At 41.5% G+C, this 20022-nt stretch overlaps 4 protein-coding genes across 6 annotated transcripts; 3 read left to right on the top strand and 1 right to left on the bottom strand.

Moving 5' to 3' along the window:
* The first annotated feature begins 676 nt into the window (after window positions 1–676).
* On the top strand, window positions 677–1691 carry mRpL33 (mitochondrial ribosomal protein L33). Its single transcript, XM_017146885.3, has 3 exons — window positions 677–815; window positions 872–975; window positions 1563–1691. Exons 1-3 carry the CDS (start codon window positions 775–777, stop codon window positions 1610–1612), a joined length of 195 nt encoding a protein of 64 aa, XP_017002374.1. The 5' UTR covers window positions 677–774; the 3' UTR covers window positions 1613–1691.
* On the bottom strand, window positions 1678–4107 carry NO66 (Bifunctional lysine-specific demethylase and histidyl-hydroxylase NO66). 3 transcript variants are annotated; one of them, XM_017146883.3, is made up of 2 exons: window positions 4067–4107; window positions 1678–3976 (listed from the first exon to the last, which is right to left on the bottom strand). In XM_017146883.3, the coding sequence occupies exon 2, from the start codon at window positions 3910–3912 to the stop codon at window positions 1906–1908; it is 2007 nt and encodes a 668-aa protein (XP_017002372.2). In that variant the 5' UTR covers window positions 3913–3976; window positions 4067–4107; the 3' UTR covers window positions 1678–1905. The 3 variants fall into 3 exon arrangements, with proteins under 3 accessions (XP_017002372.2, XP_017002371.2, XP_017002373.2); XM_017146882.3 differs by having other exon boundaries at window positions 4039–4105; XM_017146884.3 differs by lacking the exon at window positions 4067–4107 and adding an exon at window positions 4036–4053.
* A 247-nt stretch (window positions 4108–4354) lies between these two features.
* mei-9 (DNA repair endonuclease XPF mei-9) lies at window positions 4355–9911 on the top strand. The gene is made up of 7 exons (XM_017146903.3): window positions 4355–4654; window positions 4713–4874; window positions 5621–6217; window positions 6279–6433; window positions 6495–7297; window positions 7871–8839; window positions 8904–9911. The coding sequence occupies exons 1-6, from the start codon at window positions 4422–4424 to the stop codon at window positions 8810–8812; spliced, it is 2892 nt and encodes a 963-aa protein (XP_017002392.2). The 5' UTR covers window positions 4355–4421; the 3' UTR covers window positions 8813–8839; window positions 8904–9911.
* Window positions 9912–14654: 4743 nt separating this feature from the next.
* On the top strand, window positions 14655–15598 carry LOC108060852 (uncharacterized). Its single transcript, XM_017146750.3, has one exon. It carries the CDS (start codon window positions 14747–14749, stop codon window positions 15032–15034), a length of 288 nt encoding a protein of 95 aa, XP_017002239.2. The 5' UTR covers window positions 14655–14746; the 3' UTR covers window positions 15035–15598.
* The last annotated feature ends 4424 nt before the right edge of the window (window positions 15599–20022 follow it).

Raw genomic sequence — 20022 nt, 5'->3', positions numbered from 1 at the left:
TCTCGATATTTCCCTAAAAAATCCCATTGCCAAGAACGGCGTTGCGTCAAACGTAAGCAAACGTAAGTGCCAGTTTTACGTAACACCGGCTCTCCGTCATTAACTCAGAGAGTTGCCAGATGAAAATTCCAATTTGGCGGAAATATTAAACTTCATTTTTTGTTGTAATAATGTATTAATTGCAATTGATTAATGTACAATTTTATTTTATTTGCGGTGTAAATCAATGTTCTGTAATTACAGCGTGAAGTGAAAAGATTTTCGATTCTGAAACTCCTGAGCTTCGAACTCCACTTGCAAAGGAGCAGGAGTATTTTCTCTCTTGAGCTAAAAAGCTCAGAGCTTTATTCCCGGGATAAAATGGTCTAAAAGGACACTAGTGCTTTTTATCGGGGAAATTGGATAGGCTGGTTTCAAAGAAGATTTATTTCTATTATTAGCATAATTAAATAAATAAATACATAATATTAAAAAGATAATAAATTGATTAGTTGAAATTCCGCCAATTGCGATATTATTTCCCTTGTTAAATTTTATAGTATCTAAAAAATCAGCTTAAACATATAATTGTTTATTTTTTACTTAATAAAATTATTTAAATTTTAAACTGGGCGCGCAAAAGCTTAAAGTCAATTGATCTGGTAACTCGGCTGCTAAGGCCACCTGCCTATCGATAGGGGTCAGCTGTTTCACGTGCCTATCGTTTTGCTTGCACAACAATTTTGCGGCGTTTTTCCAGAATTTAAGGAATTTTCCCCATTTTACTGAAACAAAATGCGTCTGACGAATGTTTTGTTCAAGAAAGTGAAGAGCAAGTAAGTCAAATTGCCTGCCAAGTGGGAATTATTGCTAATAATAAAGGGTTTCACAGGCGAATTATGGTGGTGCTGGAAAGTGTGGTCAGCGGACATCAATATAATGCCTTTCGCGATCGTTTGGCCGACAAATTGGAGATAATACGCTTCGACCCGTACAGTGAGTACTGCCTACAAAAAATCGGAGCTTAAAACATTTTAAAAGCTTTTATTTTAACCTCTTAAAATGGGATTATTTAGAATGATTTTATAAAAATTCCAGAACTGTTTATAATAACCTTAAAAAATATAATCTTATTTCAATACAAATAGTTTTAATACACTATTTATTTTAAAAATGAACTGTTTTCCTTAATAATTTGAAGGATTTTATAAAAATTCCATAACTTTTTAAAATAACCTTAGTTTTAATACACTTTATATTTAAAAAATATTTATAAGGACTTTATAAAAATTCCAGACTTTTTTTGTTATTACCCTTAAAAATATCATCTTATTTCAATACTAATAGCTTTAATACACTATTTATTTAAAAAATGAACTGTAGTCCCTAATATTTTCAAGGATGTTATAAAACTTCCAGAAATGTTTATAATACCCTTCAAAATATCATATAATTTCAATATTAATAGTTTTAATACACTATTTATTTAGAAAATCATATGTATTTCTTAATTTTGATTATTTCAGTGATATTACTGATCTTATGAATTGAATAAATCTTAATAATTTACTTTCTTTTTCCAGTTCAACAGGAGAGTCTCTATCGCGAACGCAAGAAAATCCGCAGCGCCTAAGGAAATCCCACTAAATGTCCTGATTTTCCCAGTTTAAGTTAGTGCAAATAAAATACAAAATCAAATCAGTTAAACAAAACGATATATAATATATATTACAAATGTAATTGGTTTTCCAGCAAGACTTGAGGATTACAAAGATGATACAATAATTCACGGGGCTTATAGATAACTTTACTGCTTTTGGTTCTTTAAGAACCCCTTCTGGATTTCACAGGCTTTTCCCAGACATTTCTCTTTCGTATCTTAAAGATGTTCTACAATTTATTAACGAATCTCCGCTAGATTTCCTCCTAATTGAACGGCTTTTCGGTCATCAGGAGACCGCGTTCCCACAGCGCAGTGACGACCTCCACCTTGCGGGCCGTCGTCTCCAGCGGCAACTGGGCGATTGTGAGGTAATACGGATATGCGGAGATGAGCAGCGAGACGGCGGCCGCCTCCTCGGGCAGGATCTCCATGAAGATGGGCTCGTACTTGCAGTACTCGAGCGCGTTGTCCACGTGGTGATAGATCCTCACGCTGCCATCGTCCTCGGTGACCAGACGCAGGATATTGGCGCGCAGCAGGCGCACCGAGGTCTCCTCGTCGAACTCATAGTCGCAGATGCAGTTGCCCTGCTCATCGGTGCTGCTGCGCGAGCCGAAAACGGTGCGCAGCTTCTCCTCGGGCAGAATGGTCGGCGGCAGCGCCTCGTGCTGGAACTTCTTGGCCAGCTGATCGACAGCCGCATCGATTTCCTTCTCCGAGGGCACCAGAGCCGTGGCCACCAGCTGCTGGACTCGCTCCACCATCTCCCTGCGCTGCTTGCTCTTGTTCGACCGCTGCGCCTCGCCCAAAACATGAAAGGTGTGCAGCGGCAGGCCGCGACGCAGCGCCATTCTGTTCTCCACCGCCCTCTTAATGACAATCGGCATCAGTTTCTCGACCAGATTGGCGTAGGCCTGCTGCTGGTACACACTCAGCGTGATGTGCAGCGAGTGCTGCCCCTCCTCGGTGATGGCCTGATGCACGGTGCCCCGCGGGAAGTACAGCAAGTCGCCTGCCTCGAGCACCTCGTCCAGAAGCGGCTCGCCCAGCTGCCCCTGATCGTAGTTGCCCGACGAGATCCTGGCCAGCCGATCGGCCTCACGGGGCGGCTCGTACAGCCGCCAGCGCTTGCGTCCCTCCACCTGGACGACGAAGGCCTCGATGTCGTCGTAGTGCGGCGCAAATCCCTGGCTATTCGGCGGCGTTAGGTAGACATTCGCACCGACCAGGCAGTGGAAATACTCCTGCATTATGCTGCACACCTGCCGCAAACCGGGCAAATAGGTGGAGGGATTCAGTATGCGAATGCTGCAGCCCTCGGAGTAGAGGCCCCAAACCACTGGCGGCATGGCCCTGCCCTCGGGATTCAGCGTCTCCCGCCTGCCGTTCTTGTAGCTCGTCACGTCCAGGTTGATGGTGAAGTCCAGGCGATGACGGATCAGCATCTCGTCGATCATCTTGAAGGATATCAGGTCGCTGTAGTACTTGGGGTTCTTGCGCTGCACCACGCAGGCGTTCTTCTCCCAAAAGTCCGCGAAGAAGTGCTCGGTCTTGACGGGATTGAGGATCCACTGCAGGATGCGGCGACCCTCCTCGATGCTGTCGGTGTTGTGGGCTTCCTGGGGCAAGGCGGGCGTCTCCTGCTGCTCATCTTCAGGCTCTGGCTGTTCCTGCTTTATCTGGACAGGATTATCTTGCTTTTGCGGTGGCTGGGACTTGCGTTTCTCGGGCAGCGGGCAGGATTTGGCGGGACCCGAGGCGGCTGGCAGGGATTTGCGCACCAGGGGACAGGCCAGAGCCGCTCCGCCGTTCACCTGGACCGGCGAGGTGTGCTCCAATCCCTGACTGCGTCGCTTGGCGGCTCCTTTGGCGGCCTTTCGATTATTGTTGCTGTCCGCTGGCGGGGAATCCTCCTCCTCCTCCTCCTGCTGCTGCTGCTGCTGGCGTCTCTTGCGATCCGTGGGCCTGGCCGCTTTCGATTTGCCCTTCATGGAGCGGGCTTCCACTTCTGGCGAGGATTGGTTGGAATCCCCTGAGCCATTTTCAGTGGCCCGCTCAAATTCGCTGGTCACATAGTCCTCCAGCGCCTGGCGTCGCTCCTTCTGTTCCTTGGTCAGATTGGCGCTGGGATTGAGGAGCATATCCATATCGGCCATATTGAGATCCGACTTGGCAGTTTTCTTGGCTTTAGCTGTACCGTTAGTCGGGCTTTTGTGCTTTTTCCGGGCGCCCTGGGCTTCGGCAGCCGAAGATGGCGCCGCTTTTGGCATTCTCACAGGGGTTTCTTAAGGAAAATGAGGTTTATAACAAAGGCTTTTCACTGCTGCCATGCACCTGCAAAAAAGGGGGACAATTTACAGGATGACGTTGTTATTTTTGGCGACAAAATGTACAACTTTTTAAATGTCTCCTGCACGTGCTTACTTTTACAGTTGTTATCGCCGGTGGCTTATCGGCTAATCGATAGGCAGAAGGAGCTGCCATATCATTGGAATGCATGTAAGTACAGTGGAGATTGGATAGTGTCACTTGAATTAAAATATATAAAAATATAGTTATTTAGTTAATGAAACAAATATTAATTACTCAACTTAGAGATAAACATATAATTAGTTAATAAATTTTAATCAATACATTAGTGTAGTTACCTTGCAGTACCCACTGTACTTGCAATTACTGACCATTTTCCCGCGGTCTGGCAGCCTTGTCTCACCAACGAACAGCTGATCGAACCGGCACAAAAGTTGCGAAATTGAATCCTTGTTAATAATATTGCAACATGTCCGATTCGGGTGCGGAAAAAGCCGAGAAGGAGGCGGAACTGGAGCTGCCCGAGGATGTGGATACCGCCAAGCTGCTGGAGACCACCGCCGCCCTGCAGGAGGACGAAGATCTCGCCAATATCGTGACCGCCGAGGAGTATTTAATGTGCAAGGATGTGGTCCTCTTGGAGTACGAAAAACAAATGTTTCTCGATCAGGTCCAGGCGGATGGTCTTCTAGTTTGCGCCAAGTGAGACTATGAAACTATAGCCGTATGCCAGATTAATTTCGATCTATAATTCGCACAGGGGCCTAAGTTACGAGCGCGTTTTGATCAACATCCTGAAGGCCTACAGCGATTCCGGGAATCTGGTGCTCGTTATCAACAGTTCCGATTGGGAGGAGCAGTACTACAAGTCCAAAATGGAACCCAAATACGTCCACGAAGTGGCCAACACGGCCACTGAACGGTAAGGCCCTCGATCTATAGTCCTAAGATCGGTTTTGGGGATCATTCTTATCAAGATTTAAGGTCTTAAAAACTGAATATCTTATTTACAAATGAAAATCATACTGATTTGGTATAATGATGATGATTATGATTATAATCTGTTATAGATTTGCAATATCATTCATATTTTATACCATAGGATCTAAACAAAATATTTATTGCTTAGTATTATTTTACCTTTAACGATTTATGTATATTCGAAATATAGGTATATCATTAAAAACTTATTAACTTATTTATAAATGAATATCATACTGATTTGTTATGATTATTATATTATAATCTTTTATAGATTTACAAAAACATACATATTTTATACTATATGATCTTAAGAGCAGATCTATAGCTTAGATCTTAGATCTATTTAACGATTTAAGTGTATTAGAATTATAGATATATCATTAAAAACTTAAAGAGCTTCCCATCTCTTGCCCTAAGATCGGTTTAGGGATCTTTCTCATCCAGATTCGAGGACTTCAAAAACTAATAAATATCATTAACTTTTTTATAAATGAATTTCATACTAATTTGGTATGATTATTATATTATAATCTGTTATTTGATACTTAATCTTTGATCTTAAAAACAGATCTATGGCTTAGTATTATTTTTATACATTCATAGATATCATTAAAAACCTAAAGCTTCCCTCTCACTCTGATTTGTGATTAATTTCTCATAAATATCCTCTTTTTCTCTCCCTAGAGAGCGCGTTTATCTCGAAGGCGGCCTGCAGTTCGTCAGCACCCGCATCCTGGTGGTGGATCTGCTGAAGCAGCGTATTCCCATCGAGCTGATCAGCGGCATTGTGGTCCTGCGGGCGCACACCATCATCGAGAGCTGCCAGGAGGCGTTCGCCCTGCGCCTGTACCGCCAGAGGAACAAGACCGGGTTCGTGAAGGCTTTCTCCAGCAGCCCGGAGGCCTTCACCATTGGCTACTCGCACGTGGAGCGCACCATGCGCAATCTGTTCGTCAAGCACTTGTACATCTGGCCCCGCTTCCATGCCACCGTTCGCGGCGCCCTGCAGCCGTGGCAGACGCAGACGATCGAGCTGCATGTGCCGCTCAGCCAGAGCATGACGGCCATTCAGACGCACATCCTGGACATAATGAACTTTCTGGTGCGGGAGATCAAGCGCATCAATCGCACCGTCGACATGGAGGCCGTTACGGTGGAGAACTGTGTGACCAAGAAGTTCCACAAGATCCTGCAGGCGCAGCTCGACTGCATCTGGCATCAGCTCAATTCGCAGACCAAGTTAATAGTGGCGGATCTCAAGATTCTGCGCAGTCTAATGATGTTGGTATCATAATTTAACTTCTATTTGATTTTTTACTAATAAATTGATGTATTCCTGTAGCTCCACCATGTACCACGATGCCGTGAGTGCCTATGCCCTGATGAAACGCTATCGCAGCACGGAATATGCGCTGAGTAACTCGGGATGGACGTTGCTAGATGCCGCCGAGCAGATTTTCAAGCTCTCCCGGCAGCGCGTATTCAATGGCCAGCAGGGTAGGCAAATCGCCTTGAATTTAAACCATTTCCCCATTTAATTCTATTAATTCTATGACAGAATTCGAGCCCGAACCCTGTCCCAAATGGCAGGCTCTCACCGATCTGCTCACCCAGGATATTCCCGGCGATATGCGACGCTGCAGGCGAACGGAGCAGCCGAAGGTTTTGATCCTCTGCCAGGATGCTCGCACCTGCCATCAGCTGAAGCAGTACCTCACGCAGGGCGGCCCGCGATTCCTGCTCCAGCAGGCACTGCATCACGAAGTGCCCGTGGGCAAGCTGAGCGACAAGTACGCCAAGGAGAGTCAGGGCAAGGGAGCTCAGTCTTCTACCAAGAAGGAGCCTCTCAAAGAGGAGCCTGTTTCTAGTTCCCAACCTCCACCCGCTGGCATGGATGAACTGGCGCAGCTGCTGAGCGAATCGGAGACCGAGGGCCAGCACTTCGAGGAGAGCTACATGCTCACCATGACGCAGGAGCCGCAGGTGGACATCAAACTCGATCCGGATGCCTCCATTTTCGAAACCATTCCAGAACTGGAGCAATTCGATGTGACAGCCGCCCTGGCAGCGGTGCCCCATCAGCCGTACATATGCCTGCAGACCTTTAAGACGGAGCGCGAGGGCTCCATGGCGCTGGAGCACATGCTGGAGCAACTGCAGCCGCACTACGTGGTCATGTATAATACCAATGTCACGGCCATTCGGCAGCTGGAGGTCTTCGAAGCCAGGCGTCGCCTGCCGCCCGCAGATCGCATGAGGGTCTACTTCCTGATCCATGCACGCACCGTGGAGGAGCAGGCCTATCTGACCAGCTTGCGGCGCGAGAAGGCGGCCTTTGAGTTGATCATAGACACCAAAAGTGTGAGTTATTCATTTAATTTAATTTAATTTAATTTATTTATTAAAAATCCCAGCGCTACAAGTGCACACTTACAATTAACGCGCTAGTTACATTGAGTTGATATTTTTAACTAATTATTATAATTACTTACTTACTTAATTACTAACATCAAATAATTTGTAGTTTTCTAATTACTATTATATTATTATTATAATTTTTTTTTTTAATAGTTACATAGTTTTTTTTATGCTTTTATTATTATTATTTTATTGTTATATTTATTTGAACCTATATGTATTGCGATTTTAAGTTATCTTTAACTTTATTATAAAATTGAGTTGCGCTCCTAATTGTCTTGAATTGGTGCGGTAGATTGTTCCATAGCCGAATACCATTTATGAAAAATTGCCTTCTCAAGGGCATATGTGATTTTTGGTCCTTTGGGATGTTGCTGGTGTAAGCTTATTGAAAAGATAATTTGGTTCTCCACTGGTCACTATTTTATGAAAGAATGTTAAAGATCATGTATTTTAAAATTAAATGCTACATATTTATTTGTTATATAAAATTAAATTCTCTGTTTTCCCCCACAGAAAATGGTGATTCCCGAGTACCAGGACGGCAAGACCGACGAGGCCTTCTTGCTGTTCAAGAACTACGACGACGAGTTGGCCGGCGAGAATGCCAAGAGTCGCCAGGCAGGCGGGCAGGCGCCGCCGGCGCCCAAGGAGACGCCCAAGGTGATTGTGGACATGCGCGAGTTCCGCTCCGACCTGCCCTGCCTGATTCACAAGCGTGGACTGGAGGTGCTGCCGCTGACCATCACGATTGGCGACTATATACTCACGCCGGATGTCTGCGTGGAGCGCAAGTCCATCTCGGACCTGATTGGCTCACTGAATTCGGGGCGATTGTACAACCAGTGTGTGCAGATGCAGCGGCACTACGCCAAGCCCATCCTGCTGATCGAGTTCGATCAGAACAAGCCCTTCCATCTGCAGGGCAAGTTCATGTTGTCGCAGCAGACGAGCGTGGCCAATGCGGACATTGTGCAGAAGCTGCAGCTGCTCACGCTGCACTTTCCCAAGCTGCGACTCATCTGGTCGCCCAGTCCGTATGCCACCGCGCAGCTCTTCGAGGAGCTGAAGCTGGGCAAGCCCGAACCGGATCCCCAGAAGGCGGTGGCCCTGGGCAGCGACGAGCCAACGGCCGGCGAGCAATTGCATTTCAACAGCGGCATCTACGATTTCCTGCTGCGGCTGCCGGGCGTTCACACGCGCAACATACACGGCCTGCTGCGGAAGGGCGGCAGCCTGCGGCAACTGCTGCTGCGCAGCCAGCAGGAGCTGGAGGAGCTGCTGCAGTCGCAGGAGAGCGCCCGGCTGCTGTACGACATCCTGCACGTGGCCCACTTGCCCGAGAAGGACGAGGTGGCCGGCTCGACGGCGCTGCTGGCGGCTGGCAAGCAGTTTGGCGCCGGATCGCACAATCGCTTCAGGAAGGCGGCAGCCGAGTCGCGACGCGGTCGCCGATAGAGTCCAAAGAGCCTGCAGAATTTAAAGGTTTTTGTATAATTTAAACTTTATATGTGATGCTTTAATTAATTACCATTTTATGTATTAATAGAGGCAAAGAGAAGAAGCTGCGGCAGAAGAATCAGGAGCTGGACAACCCTGCTCTGAAGTGCCGGGCAAACAGACAGCGCGAAATTATGGAAATTTTTTAAACGATGCAATTAAGTCGACTAGGGAATGGGCTGCCGATGCGAATGCGAATGCGGATGCAGATGAGGATGAGGATGAGTTGACTGTCTGGCCGTCAGACAACGTTGACAACCGGGAAAGCGCTGACCGCTGGGGATGCGACAACCGGCTGCCACTGCATCCACGACTGCATCCGTGTGCCATTGGGGATGAGCGCTTAAAAATCAATTTTCAATAAATTTTTAATTGCCCCCACACTGGCCGTCTGCAGCCACCCATCCCCCAGGACTTGCCACGCCCAGAACACCTGCAACATTAACAGCCAGGCATGTGATACAAGCAGCTACAAACGGAATTTTTCATCCACAGTTCAACTCGCCAGGAAAAGAGCGCCATTGTAAGATGTAAGCTATAAGCGTATTCAGTGAAAAAGTTAATTTCAGTTAAGGAAAGGCTTTTTTTTTTAATTGAATACAATTTAAATATATTAAATCTAGTTTCTATAAAGAAATGTGTAGTTAAGGCTAAAAATAAAGAGTTTTTCGCTTCAAATTCATTACAACATGGTATAAAATGCCTCAAAAATATATTCTGTAAATTATTTGTATTCCCATTATATTTTTTTATGGTCAATACAATTTCACCTAAGCCATATATTTTCAAACTGTTAGCGTTACGCCGATTGCACATTCAAAGCCTTCTTAGATTCAGTGCATAATTTCAAAAGCCGCAATTGGTTGCCAACTGAAATGAGCGAGGTAATTGGCATTCAGATTGTAATGAAGTGGAATGATGTGAATTTGAAGGGGGCTTTGAGAGCGTAGAACTCTGCATGGGTGCAAAATGTCCTAATATGGATAGCTCATTAAAGAGCGATTTGAATATCAATTAATTTTCATATATGCGAATATTTTATGCCCCACATTTTATTATTACTATCTATTGAAGAGTCTAAAAAATAAAAAATAATAAAAATTATAATAATTATACAAATTATTCTTTTTATTTAAGAAAACTTTCAATAAATTGAAGTGTTTGTTTTTTTTTCTTGGAAAAAAGTTTTCAAATGTAATATTCTGTTTTAAATATATAAAAAACTTTTACAGTATTAGCCTGGCTACAGGGCATTCGTACTTCGATGTGATCCCACTGCCTGATTTCCTTTTCATGTTTGCTTTGGCTCTCGCTTTTTGTTGCGGCTCATTGGGCAAAGCGCGCTTAGAGCGTGTTTCTGATTGTTGGCATTATCTCCGGGTCCGGTTGCCACCTCCACCGGAATGGGGCGGCGATTTCCCCCACACATACACATACACAGTGAAAAATATTTAATAATATTATAATATTTGTATACATTTTTTATTTATATGATAAAATATCAGATGTTGCAAAAAATCAATATAAAATAATATAGAACCTTTTCAATATGATGATAATACTTTTGTTGTCTAGAATTAATTATTATTATTATTTCTACATATTTTTGTAATTTTTGTAATACACCTACAATATTCTGATTTACGAAATATAATAAAATATATACAAATATAATATAATATGCGTCATATAATTTCATAAAAATATAATAATGGAAAAATAATATTTGTATAAATAATTTATTTATATGATTAAATATCAGAACATGCGACAAATAAATTAAAAATTTATAGAACCTTTTCATTACTTTTGTTGTTATAATTCAAATAAAATAAAATGGATTTCTTCATAATTTGGTTTACCTATAATAATAAGAATATATATAGATTATAATCTATTGATGATTGGATGATGAAATATCATATAAATATTAATATCCGTCATATAATTCCATATAAGATGAATTGTAAGTTAATATGTCTTTTTCATATTATTCAATCAAAAAACTCGACATTTGACCTCTGAATTTTATATTAATATTGTAAAATTTTCTATATGTGCACTTTTAAGCGCAAGTGAATGCAAGCCCAAAATCCAAAACTTGGCTTCCGTTGGCGGCTGGTCCTAGGACCTTTGGACTTTTGGACTTTCGGACTGGCTTTGTGGCCTTTCGATCTGAAACGATCCGCTCCGGTGTGTGTCAAAGCATATTTTCCAATTGGCTGCGCTTTGTGCCCGGGAAAATCGGAAAATGCCAGCGGGCCGACAGTCAGGCCCCCCTGATTTTCAGGAACGGGGGAAAACACATAGAGAGCGAGGCGGATGGCCGGATGGGGCACAATTAAAACTCCATTACAGCACGCTTCTTCTGCTACTGATTTTTGTTTGCCCCGGGGTGTCGGTTTTGCCCCCTTTGCCCTTCGCCTACGCCCGTCTCTTCGTTTTCGGCATTTCCCCAGTTTTCCATTTTCCATTTGCCATTTGCCATTTCCCTTTCCGACTTTCCCAGTTTCGGCCGCAACAAACGATTCAATCAATGGACAATGGAAACCTGAACCGAAAACCCAAAAACATTTGCCCCCATCTCCCCGTTTTTTTTCCACCCACAATGACAACGTTAATTTTCACTCACCGAAAACCAACTGAATCCTTGATTTGGTACATTTTCTTTTATTTTCCTGTGGCCGCTTGTTTTTGTTGAGGGATTTTCGAGGGGCTTCGGATAGTAACGAAACGTCGAAGGACTTAATTCTAGGGATTTTGGGAGGTGCAAGTGATTGTTAAACATGGGAATTCGGTGAATTAAATATTTCAATGGGTCAAGAGGTATTATTTCCTTTAAAGGGCTTTAAAGAAGAGACAGGATTTCAAGAATAATTCACTAATAATAATTTCAGCTACTTATTCCTCGCTATTTGCACTCTTAAGTAGTTTTCATTAATTAGTTAAATCCATCACTTGTATTAAAGTGGGCAAATTAAGCAACACAAACAAATTCAGTCGAGTGCAAAATGAAATTAGCTGAAATTCCTTGAATTTAATTGCACAAAGTTGTCTCGACTAATTCGATAATTGATCGGAATTAATTGCAAACTTTTTGCATACTTCATTCGAAATCCCAATACAAAGTCCATTATGGATTGGCCATGGCCAGCAAATTAAAAGCCGCATCGTTAACCGCAGGCATCATTAAATATTGGTGGAAATGGCGGGAGGAAGTGCCTGAAATTGGCATTCGACTTGTTACAAAGCGAATTTAACGTTTCAACGCCGGCGAATAAATTTAATTTAAAATACTTTCGCTTCCTGGACTTAATTTTCCTCCCATTTCAAGCCAAAAACGAAAACATAAATAAAAGCAATTATTTTATTTGACCATTTAGCATTTAGCATTTGGGCCTTTCGCACTTTCATTAGTCAAAGTCAAAGCCAAAAGAGGAATTATTTCCGGGGCGTTTTGCATCGATTTTTGGTTAATTTCATTAGGGCAGGAAGAGGAGGAAAATTGTTGGGCCATTTGACACATTTCATGGCCCGCATTTCCCCGGCTGGGAAAGCGAGGGAAATGCATCTACACTCAAAATAAATTTAACCCTAAATTTTAGAAAATCGCCCTAAAAATTTCTTTTTTCTAAATACAAGAAAGTTATTTCTAAATCTAAGGAAATTTTTCTTAAGTCAAGAAAGTTTTTCTCAAATCTAGGAAGTTTTTCTTAAATGTAGAAAATGGTTACCATGAACTAAAATCACCCTAAAATCTAGAAAAAATGTCCTAAACTTTAGAAATTATTTTCTGAAAAATAGAAAGGCAAACGAAAATAATAAAATATCTTGGCAACACCTTTTCTAAAAATTAGTGCCCTAACCCTAAAATGAAACCAACCCTAAATAATAGAAACATTTTCTAAAAAGTAGAAATTTTTTCTAAAAAATAGAAATATTTGTTTTCACATGCTCTGGCACACCAAAATGTTCAATCCCAGAACTTGTCAACTGCCGGCCGGCTGTACCCGTGGCGCAGACGGTTAAAGCACTTGGTTAGCAATCGAATCGACGCGGGTTCGAGTCCCAGAGCAAATTTTTTTACCTTTTTTTTTTAATTTTTTTTTTTAATGTTATTTTATTTTTTTTTTTATTTATTTTTTTACTTTTTTTTATTCCTTTTTTTATTGATGGCAAGCGGTAAACTGAAAATAATTAGGTTCATATTCAGCTATTTACTATATACTACACATAATATAAATTGCGTTAGCATAAATATATACATATGTATATACGTATGTAAGTAAGTAAAACGCGAATGGTCAAAATTATGCAATTAGTATTCAAATGTGTTGTCCGCTTCACCCTTTACATACAATGCTCGGTTTGCCACAACAAATTTATGTGCTACAATGGCCCAGTATGTAGGCCGTTCGCTCCTCGCGCGGGAGACCCGGGTTCGATTCTCACGACGGACAAGTAAAAATTGTAAGTTTTTTTCATGAAGATAAAATATTAACTAATCATAATTTATACATTCCCCCATTCCCCCGCAGTCCCGTAGTCCACATTTACAACCACATTTGGCTTTGGTGCAAGTCCAAGTGCAAATACATAATAATAAATACATAACCTTTAACATTCACAATATACAAGACACACAACGCCTGCATATGTACATAGGGAGGAGTACATAATATAAACGTATATACAAAAAAAATCATGATTGAACATGTTTTTTTGTTTTGTTTTTAATTTCTATTTTTTAGGAAAATTTCCTACTTTTTAGAAATTTTTGCCCTTAAATTTAGTAAAATTACCCTAAAATTTAGAAATATGACGTCAAAAAAAATCAAAAATATAGAAAAATGTGACCCTAAAATTTAGGGCTAGCTTGTCTTGAAGACAAAAGTAGGGCGATTTCCTTGACTTTAGGGTTAATTTTATTTTGAGTGTAAGAAATTCTGACAGCCAGCTGTGCTCATAATACCTTTGGTATGTCCGTATAGCAAAACACTGTTGAAACTGTTGTTTTATATATATATATATTTATTTATACGCCTTCTAAAAAAATATAGAAAGGTAAATATTTTTAAAATGTGCATTTCTTTCTTTAATTTATTTTAGAAAATTTAGAAATACTCTGAAGTTTTAATCATTCAGAATTTAGAACTGACAGGGCCTTTCCTTTCTTGTTAAAACCTCTATTAAATAAGACCTCTAGGGTAATTTACTTTTCGATTAGTGTGCCAAAACGATATGCATCTCTTTATCAGATTTTTCTACATGTTTTACTGATTTTCAACCGAGAGCTTCTCTTGAACTTTAGTTTGCTTCCAAGCCAACAAATGCATTGCTACATATATCCGGTTAGTACAGTAGTTCCTGGCTTAAAGGGGCGGAGAACAGGGACTCTCGGCCGTGCCTTTTTCAAGGCAAGACTGCTTATCATAAATGACAAATCTAGAAGTGAATGCGAATGCTAAACGACCAAACAACTAAATGGGCCAAGAGAGTAGGGAAATGGAAAATGGGAATGGCTGGCGTTCCAATTTTCCTGCATTTGGTGTAAATGTAAATGTAAACGATATAATCGCCCGTCTCCATCTTATTCGGTTGGTGTGGGGTGGGGTGGTGTTTGGGGAAAATTACCGCCCCAAAATGGGAAACACAGGACCTTAGTGGCCGAAAGTAATCGGGAGCCCAAAAACTTGTTCAAGGAGGAAAAAGGCGGTTCTTAAAGTCTTTTCTAATGGGCTGAATGGCTACCGATCGAAGATTTACTTATCGGACTAAAACTGGCAATTTCCAAAGCAGTTACCCAATCGTTATAGTTCACCCGAAATTCGTTTTTCATTTTTCATTCATTTTTTTGGAGCCACCAAATCACCCAAAATTTAATATGTGGTGATGTCGCGCTACCAGTACGCCGATCACATTTTGGAGGCCTTCAACGTGTTCCATCGACCACTTCTGCTCGACGAGGTGGCTAGCTATGTGGCCGAAATGGAGGCCAAGGCCGTCGATGAGGTGCGATTGGCGGTGGATAATACGCTGACCGCCGGCTGGATGCACGGCTTCCTCACCATGAAGGATGGCTTGTTTACGCTGATCTGCGGCTATTGGGACGAGGAGAAACCGGTGCAGGGCAAGAAAAGAGCACGCCACTCGACCAAACCGATGTTGAGGAGCTCTTAGCCGGTTCTCTATCAAAAATCACCTTTAAAAGTGCCAAGATATCTGTAAAAATAAACATAAAACGTGTGCCCACTAAAAGATTGTCGTGTGCCCGCTGGCATGGTTTGTGTCTTCGCTAAAACCAAAGACCAATTAAAGCGACTCTGGGCCTTAAATTCTTTCCAGCCGTAATGTCAATCAAAAACAAGGTGAACTCAACAGCATCTCTGGCCTTTATTTGCCCCGTGTCACCAGATTTCACCCGATGTCCTGACGCTCCTGGACGACAATTGTCCGACATGCTGCCGGCTTGTCGGCCCTCGGGGAATGGCAATGTTTCCGGGTTAGGTGACCGCACAGGGACTCATTTGGTGACCCAGTTCGTATTGATTTCAGCACGGCAAAGCCCATCATCCACCTTCGCCCGCCTCGTCAGAGGTGTCCACAGTGTGAACAAAGCACAAGACCGTTGGCTTTTATTGTTTGCCAGCCGATGGCCGGAATTGGGGAATTCCCAAAAGTCAGGCGACGGAGTTCCCATCGAGATGGAGTCTCCGATACGCAAAGCACCTATATAGCCCCAAATTGGGCTGTCAGCTGTCTGTAATTGTGTGAGTCTGACTGCACTGAAAATAAATAATATAAGGTTCTTAACTTCTAACAAAAATATTGTTTATGAACAAAAAAATGTTTTTAATTTTATTTTAAATTAGTTTACAAGTTCATTAAAATGTACGAAAAAAATTGTATGATAAGATTAATTTTATTTCCTTTTTTTATGAACCTGAGATTTGTGGTATTCACCTATTTCTCAATTTTGCCATCACAAAATGTAGAACATTTTTTTAAACCTACTCGACTATTTCTCTGAGTGTGCTTGTGCTGCGGTTAAATAGGAACTGCGCCAGCTTATAACGCAGCCAACTTCCACTTCCGCCTTCGCTTCCGCCGCTGCCGAAGGACGAAGGACATTCGCCGCAGTCACCACCCCCTTTTTGCCTTTCTGCTCGCCGTCCCTGTGCTTTTTTCGTGTCCTGCCCTTTGGCATTCGCCGAAACTATTAAATCACATTTTACGAGCGTTAAGTGCACAATTAAAAGCATTTCGTTAATGTGGAAAATGTGGCGCTGTCTTGGCTCGGACTTTCCGAAATTTCCCCCTCCCCCCGCTGCACAATTTTCCACCCCCCCTGCCGCCATTGTGATGTAATTAAATTTTCAGCTGGCAGGCCGCGCATTGCTTTGCGTTCACCTTGGGGCCACTTTTTTGGGGGCCATCTTCGGAGTTGGCACAACATTGGATTTCGGGGACCTGAAGTGGGCATTATCCGCTCAAAAAAGACGAGGTAGCCATTATCCCGGGTCTCCTGTGTGTCCTTGCTGCGAGTTAAACAAAAACAAGAAGGCAAACAAAAACTAAATCGATTATGGTTTGATGTAAATTTCCTTTTTGCCCCACCGGCCATTAGAAAGTTGTGGCCTGGGGCCCAAAAACTCCGCAGATTGTTCTTTAATCTCAGCTTAGGCCCGAAATCGGATTACGCAATCTAATTTACCAACTTATGAAGCGTTTATTAAATAAAAGCATGAATTTATTGATTGAGACTGCGATAAATAAAATATATAAAATTAAGTTACGCTAAAACTATTGTATTAAAAATTTATATTTTGTATTTTCCTGGGTCACCATCCTCTCTTTAAGGTCACCAACCCCCTCCACCTCTGCCTTCCCTCCATCACCATCGTCTTCATTAAGAGTAAAACGCAAACTAAGTAAGTAATTTGAGCCTTAGTAGGCGTGTAAAGTGCACACTTGATGTAGGACGTGAAAGTTGTGAGGGGTTCGTGGGTGATGGAATGCAACCACCCACCCCCACTGAATCACTACCCCCTCACGCATTCGCCTAAGTGCGGAAGCATGTTCAAGTGTGTTGGAAAATGGAGAGCAATGTGTTACTTTATTTTCCTTTCCTCCGATTTTTTATTTAACTTTTTTGCCTTATTTCTATTTTGCTTTCCTTGCGCTCATCACTCGAGATGACGTCACGCGCGCTTAGCTGTGGGCGTGGCCGATTCGCGGGCGGATGACATTTGACGCTACAAAGTTGCGCTGTCCCCTTACTAAAAAAGAAAAAAAAAAAACAGAAAAATAAAAAATGGAAGAAGGTAACAAGGTGAAGGTAAGCTAAGGAGAAAAAAGGACATCCCTAGCATTTGACATTAGGAGGAGTGCGATTAAAAGATATCTGATAAATTACAATACATTAAAAAGAAATAGGGAGTTCAAAAGAGAAGAATATTTCGGCTCCTGAAGAACTCGAATTATAAGAAAACATGTTAATGTTCAGAGGATACGAAGACTACAGCTCCTAAAGAACTCGCGTTTCAAGAAAACATTTTAATGTTCAAAGGATACGAAGATTTCAGTTCCTAAAGAATTCGCGTTTTAAAAAAACATTTAAATGCAAAGACCGTTTTCAGACCTTTAGCTTTGAAATACATTTTGAAACCTGATTTCGATTACCCTCGATAAAGGAGTATCCATCAACTTTTAAACCGCCCTCGTTGCAACTGCAATGGAGGCATATATAGCCTTAAGTTCCGCTTTCCGCCTTTCTCGACTTCGTCCTCGTCCTTCGTCTTTTTAGCGAATATGGCAGGGCTTCCGGCGTTGTCCTGATGGCCTGCTGTGTCCTTTGATATTCGGGGATGAGGCATCAGGACAAAAGGCGGAGGACGGAGGGCTCCGTGGCGCTTTAAAGGCGAAACATTTAGTTTGTTGCATGTTTGGACATGTTGCTCGCTGTACGTGACATTTTGCGGAAATGGAAATTGAACCCAGCTACAGCAACAAAGGGAGCGGCAGGATTCGCCAGGATATGGCCAGAGCAGAGATGAAGATGCCAGCGATTTCTTATAATTTGCATTGAAGTTTTGATTGCCACAAAGAGAGCAGCAAAGCGGAAAGAGACGAGCAGAAACAAATGCACGCCCCAAAGGAAATCGACAAGAAATGTGAATGTGAATGTGGAAAACAAAGCTCCAAATCAAAAGGGACACAAACGCCAAGAATGTGATATTTTGCATAAATTTTAAACTACATTTCAGTGGCTCAAAAACGTCATCAGTTTATTTATTTATTTACTTACAAAACTGTACGGTTAAAGTCAAAAAAGTAAAATATTTTTGAAATAAATAAATTAATTAAATCAAGGTAGAAAGTCTTAAATGTAATATATTTCATATTTACTTTATTAAATATTTAAATGAACTATATTTGTTTAACTTAATATTCCTAATAATTTAATTGATTTCATTTGGCAAATTTCTTTCCTTTGCCCTCCACGAAGACGTCCGAACAATTAAATTGAAATCTCTGGAGTTTTATGAACAACTTCCTGCCATCAAATTTCATTACAGCCATAATTGTGCTAAAAGTTTCGACAACTAATTTCAAGGTCTCCTCGTCTTTCCACCCATCCACCCCCCGAAAAGCCGTGGCACATAGAGAATAGCAGCAGAATAAAAGCAAATTAAAGTTTGCCCCTGCCGGACATCGTCAAAAGGTAAGTTTATGTGCAATCACGGATTGCCATAAACCGTCTAAGTAATGAAGGAGTCACAGGATGATTTTAATCGAAGGGATCAGGCGGCACACGACCCAGCAAAAGCGTATCCAATTCGTTTTCCGGCCAGCTCAGTGTTGCCAGAAATAAAGATAGGAAAGGTGGCTTTAAAAATATTGGAATACGTAGAAAAGTGGCTAGATTATATATCAAATAGTTAATTATTATATAGAATATTTTAATATTTGTAAAGAAAATACATATCTTTTTAAAAAGTCCAAATATTTCCGAAATTTCGAAAAGGAAAATAAATAAAATTAAAACGTACAAAAAAGGCAGATGCTTTGATTAAAATACGATTTTTAAATATACAATAAATTTTAAAATATGTGCCTAAAAGTAGGCAGTGAATAAAGGATAAGAGTCGTCCTTTATAAATTCATTTTCCTTTTGGCCTAAAGATATATTGTTGCATACTTTTGGACACCTATTTGTTGTCAAGTTATTTTTTGGAGTTACAAAACAGATAGATTAGCAGCTCTAGTGCAGGGCCTCCGTCCATTTTCCTGACTCCGGAGTCTGAACTTTCGAGCTTTTCTTTTTTTCCTCATCAGCCACTGCTGGTATTTCTCGGTTTTCTGTTGTTTCTGTCGTTTCTGCTGTTTCTGCTGTTCGTGTCTGGATTGTCCGGCGGTGGCTAAGTCTTAAGACCCATAAAACCCATGTAGCATAACTAATAGGTCTTTGGCCAGAGAGTTTTGTTTATTCTTTGCTATGCTTTTCTTTGCTTTTCCGCTTTCCCATCCCCCTTGCCCCCTTACCCCTCGATTGCAGTTCAATGCACGAGCGTTGAAATTGTTTTCATTATTTCATTTCATTTGGCCCGTGCCATGTGCACCTGTGAGTTATTGGCCAGGAATCGAGCCGTGGATTAAAGCCAAGCTGCCAACGGAAAACCCTGGAAAAGCCCTGGGAAAACACCTCCCTCTGCCTGCATGCTGTGGCAAAAAGTATGAGCCATTAAATAAATACCCGCTCCAATCTGAAAGGGCAAAGAAAACGCGTTGCTGGAAAAAAAAACGGAAAAGGGGGAAAAGAAAATATAGTAAAATGGAAAAACGTCGCCAAAGAAGTTCAAATAAAAATGCATAATTCAAACTTAATGCAAACCATGCGTGAGCAAAAGTGATGTTATATAATCACGTGCAGCTCAGCATGTGTTTTCTTATAAAAATTGTAAGGATACAATAATCAAAATGGTTTCCTTTTGGTTTTATGGAACTTCTTCACATTATATAATAATATTTTTTATTTTTCCAGGGTAATATAGAATTGGAAAATGTATATATATTTCTTTTATAATTATATATTACTTATAAAATATTTAATAAATTATTTATTATATTTTGAAGTTAGAGGATTTGTACACCAAGTGACCGTCATT

Source organism: Drosophila takahashii, chromosome X (assembly GCF_030179915.1).
Source record: "Drosophila takahashii strain IR98-3 E-12201 chromosome X, DtakHiC1v2, whole genome shotgun sequence".
NCBI lineage: Eukaryota > Metazoa > Arthropoda > Insecta > Diptera > Drosophilidae > Drosophila > Drosophila takahashii.
This window is presented reverse-complemented; position numbering and strand designations above follow the sequence as displayed.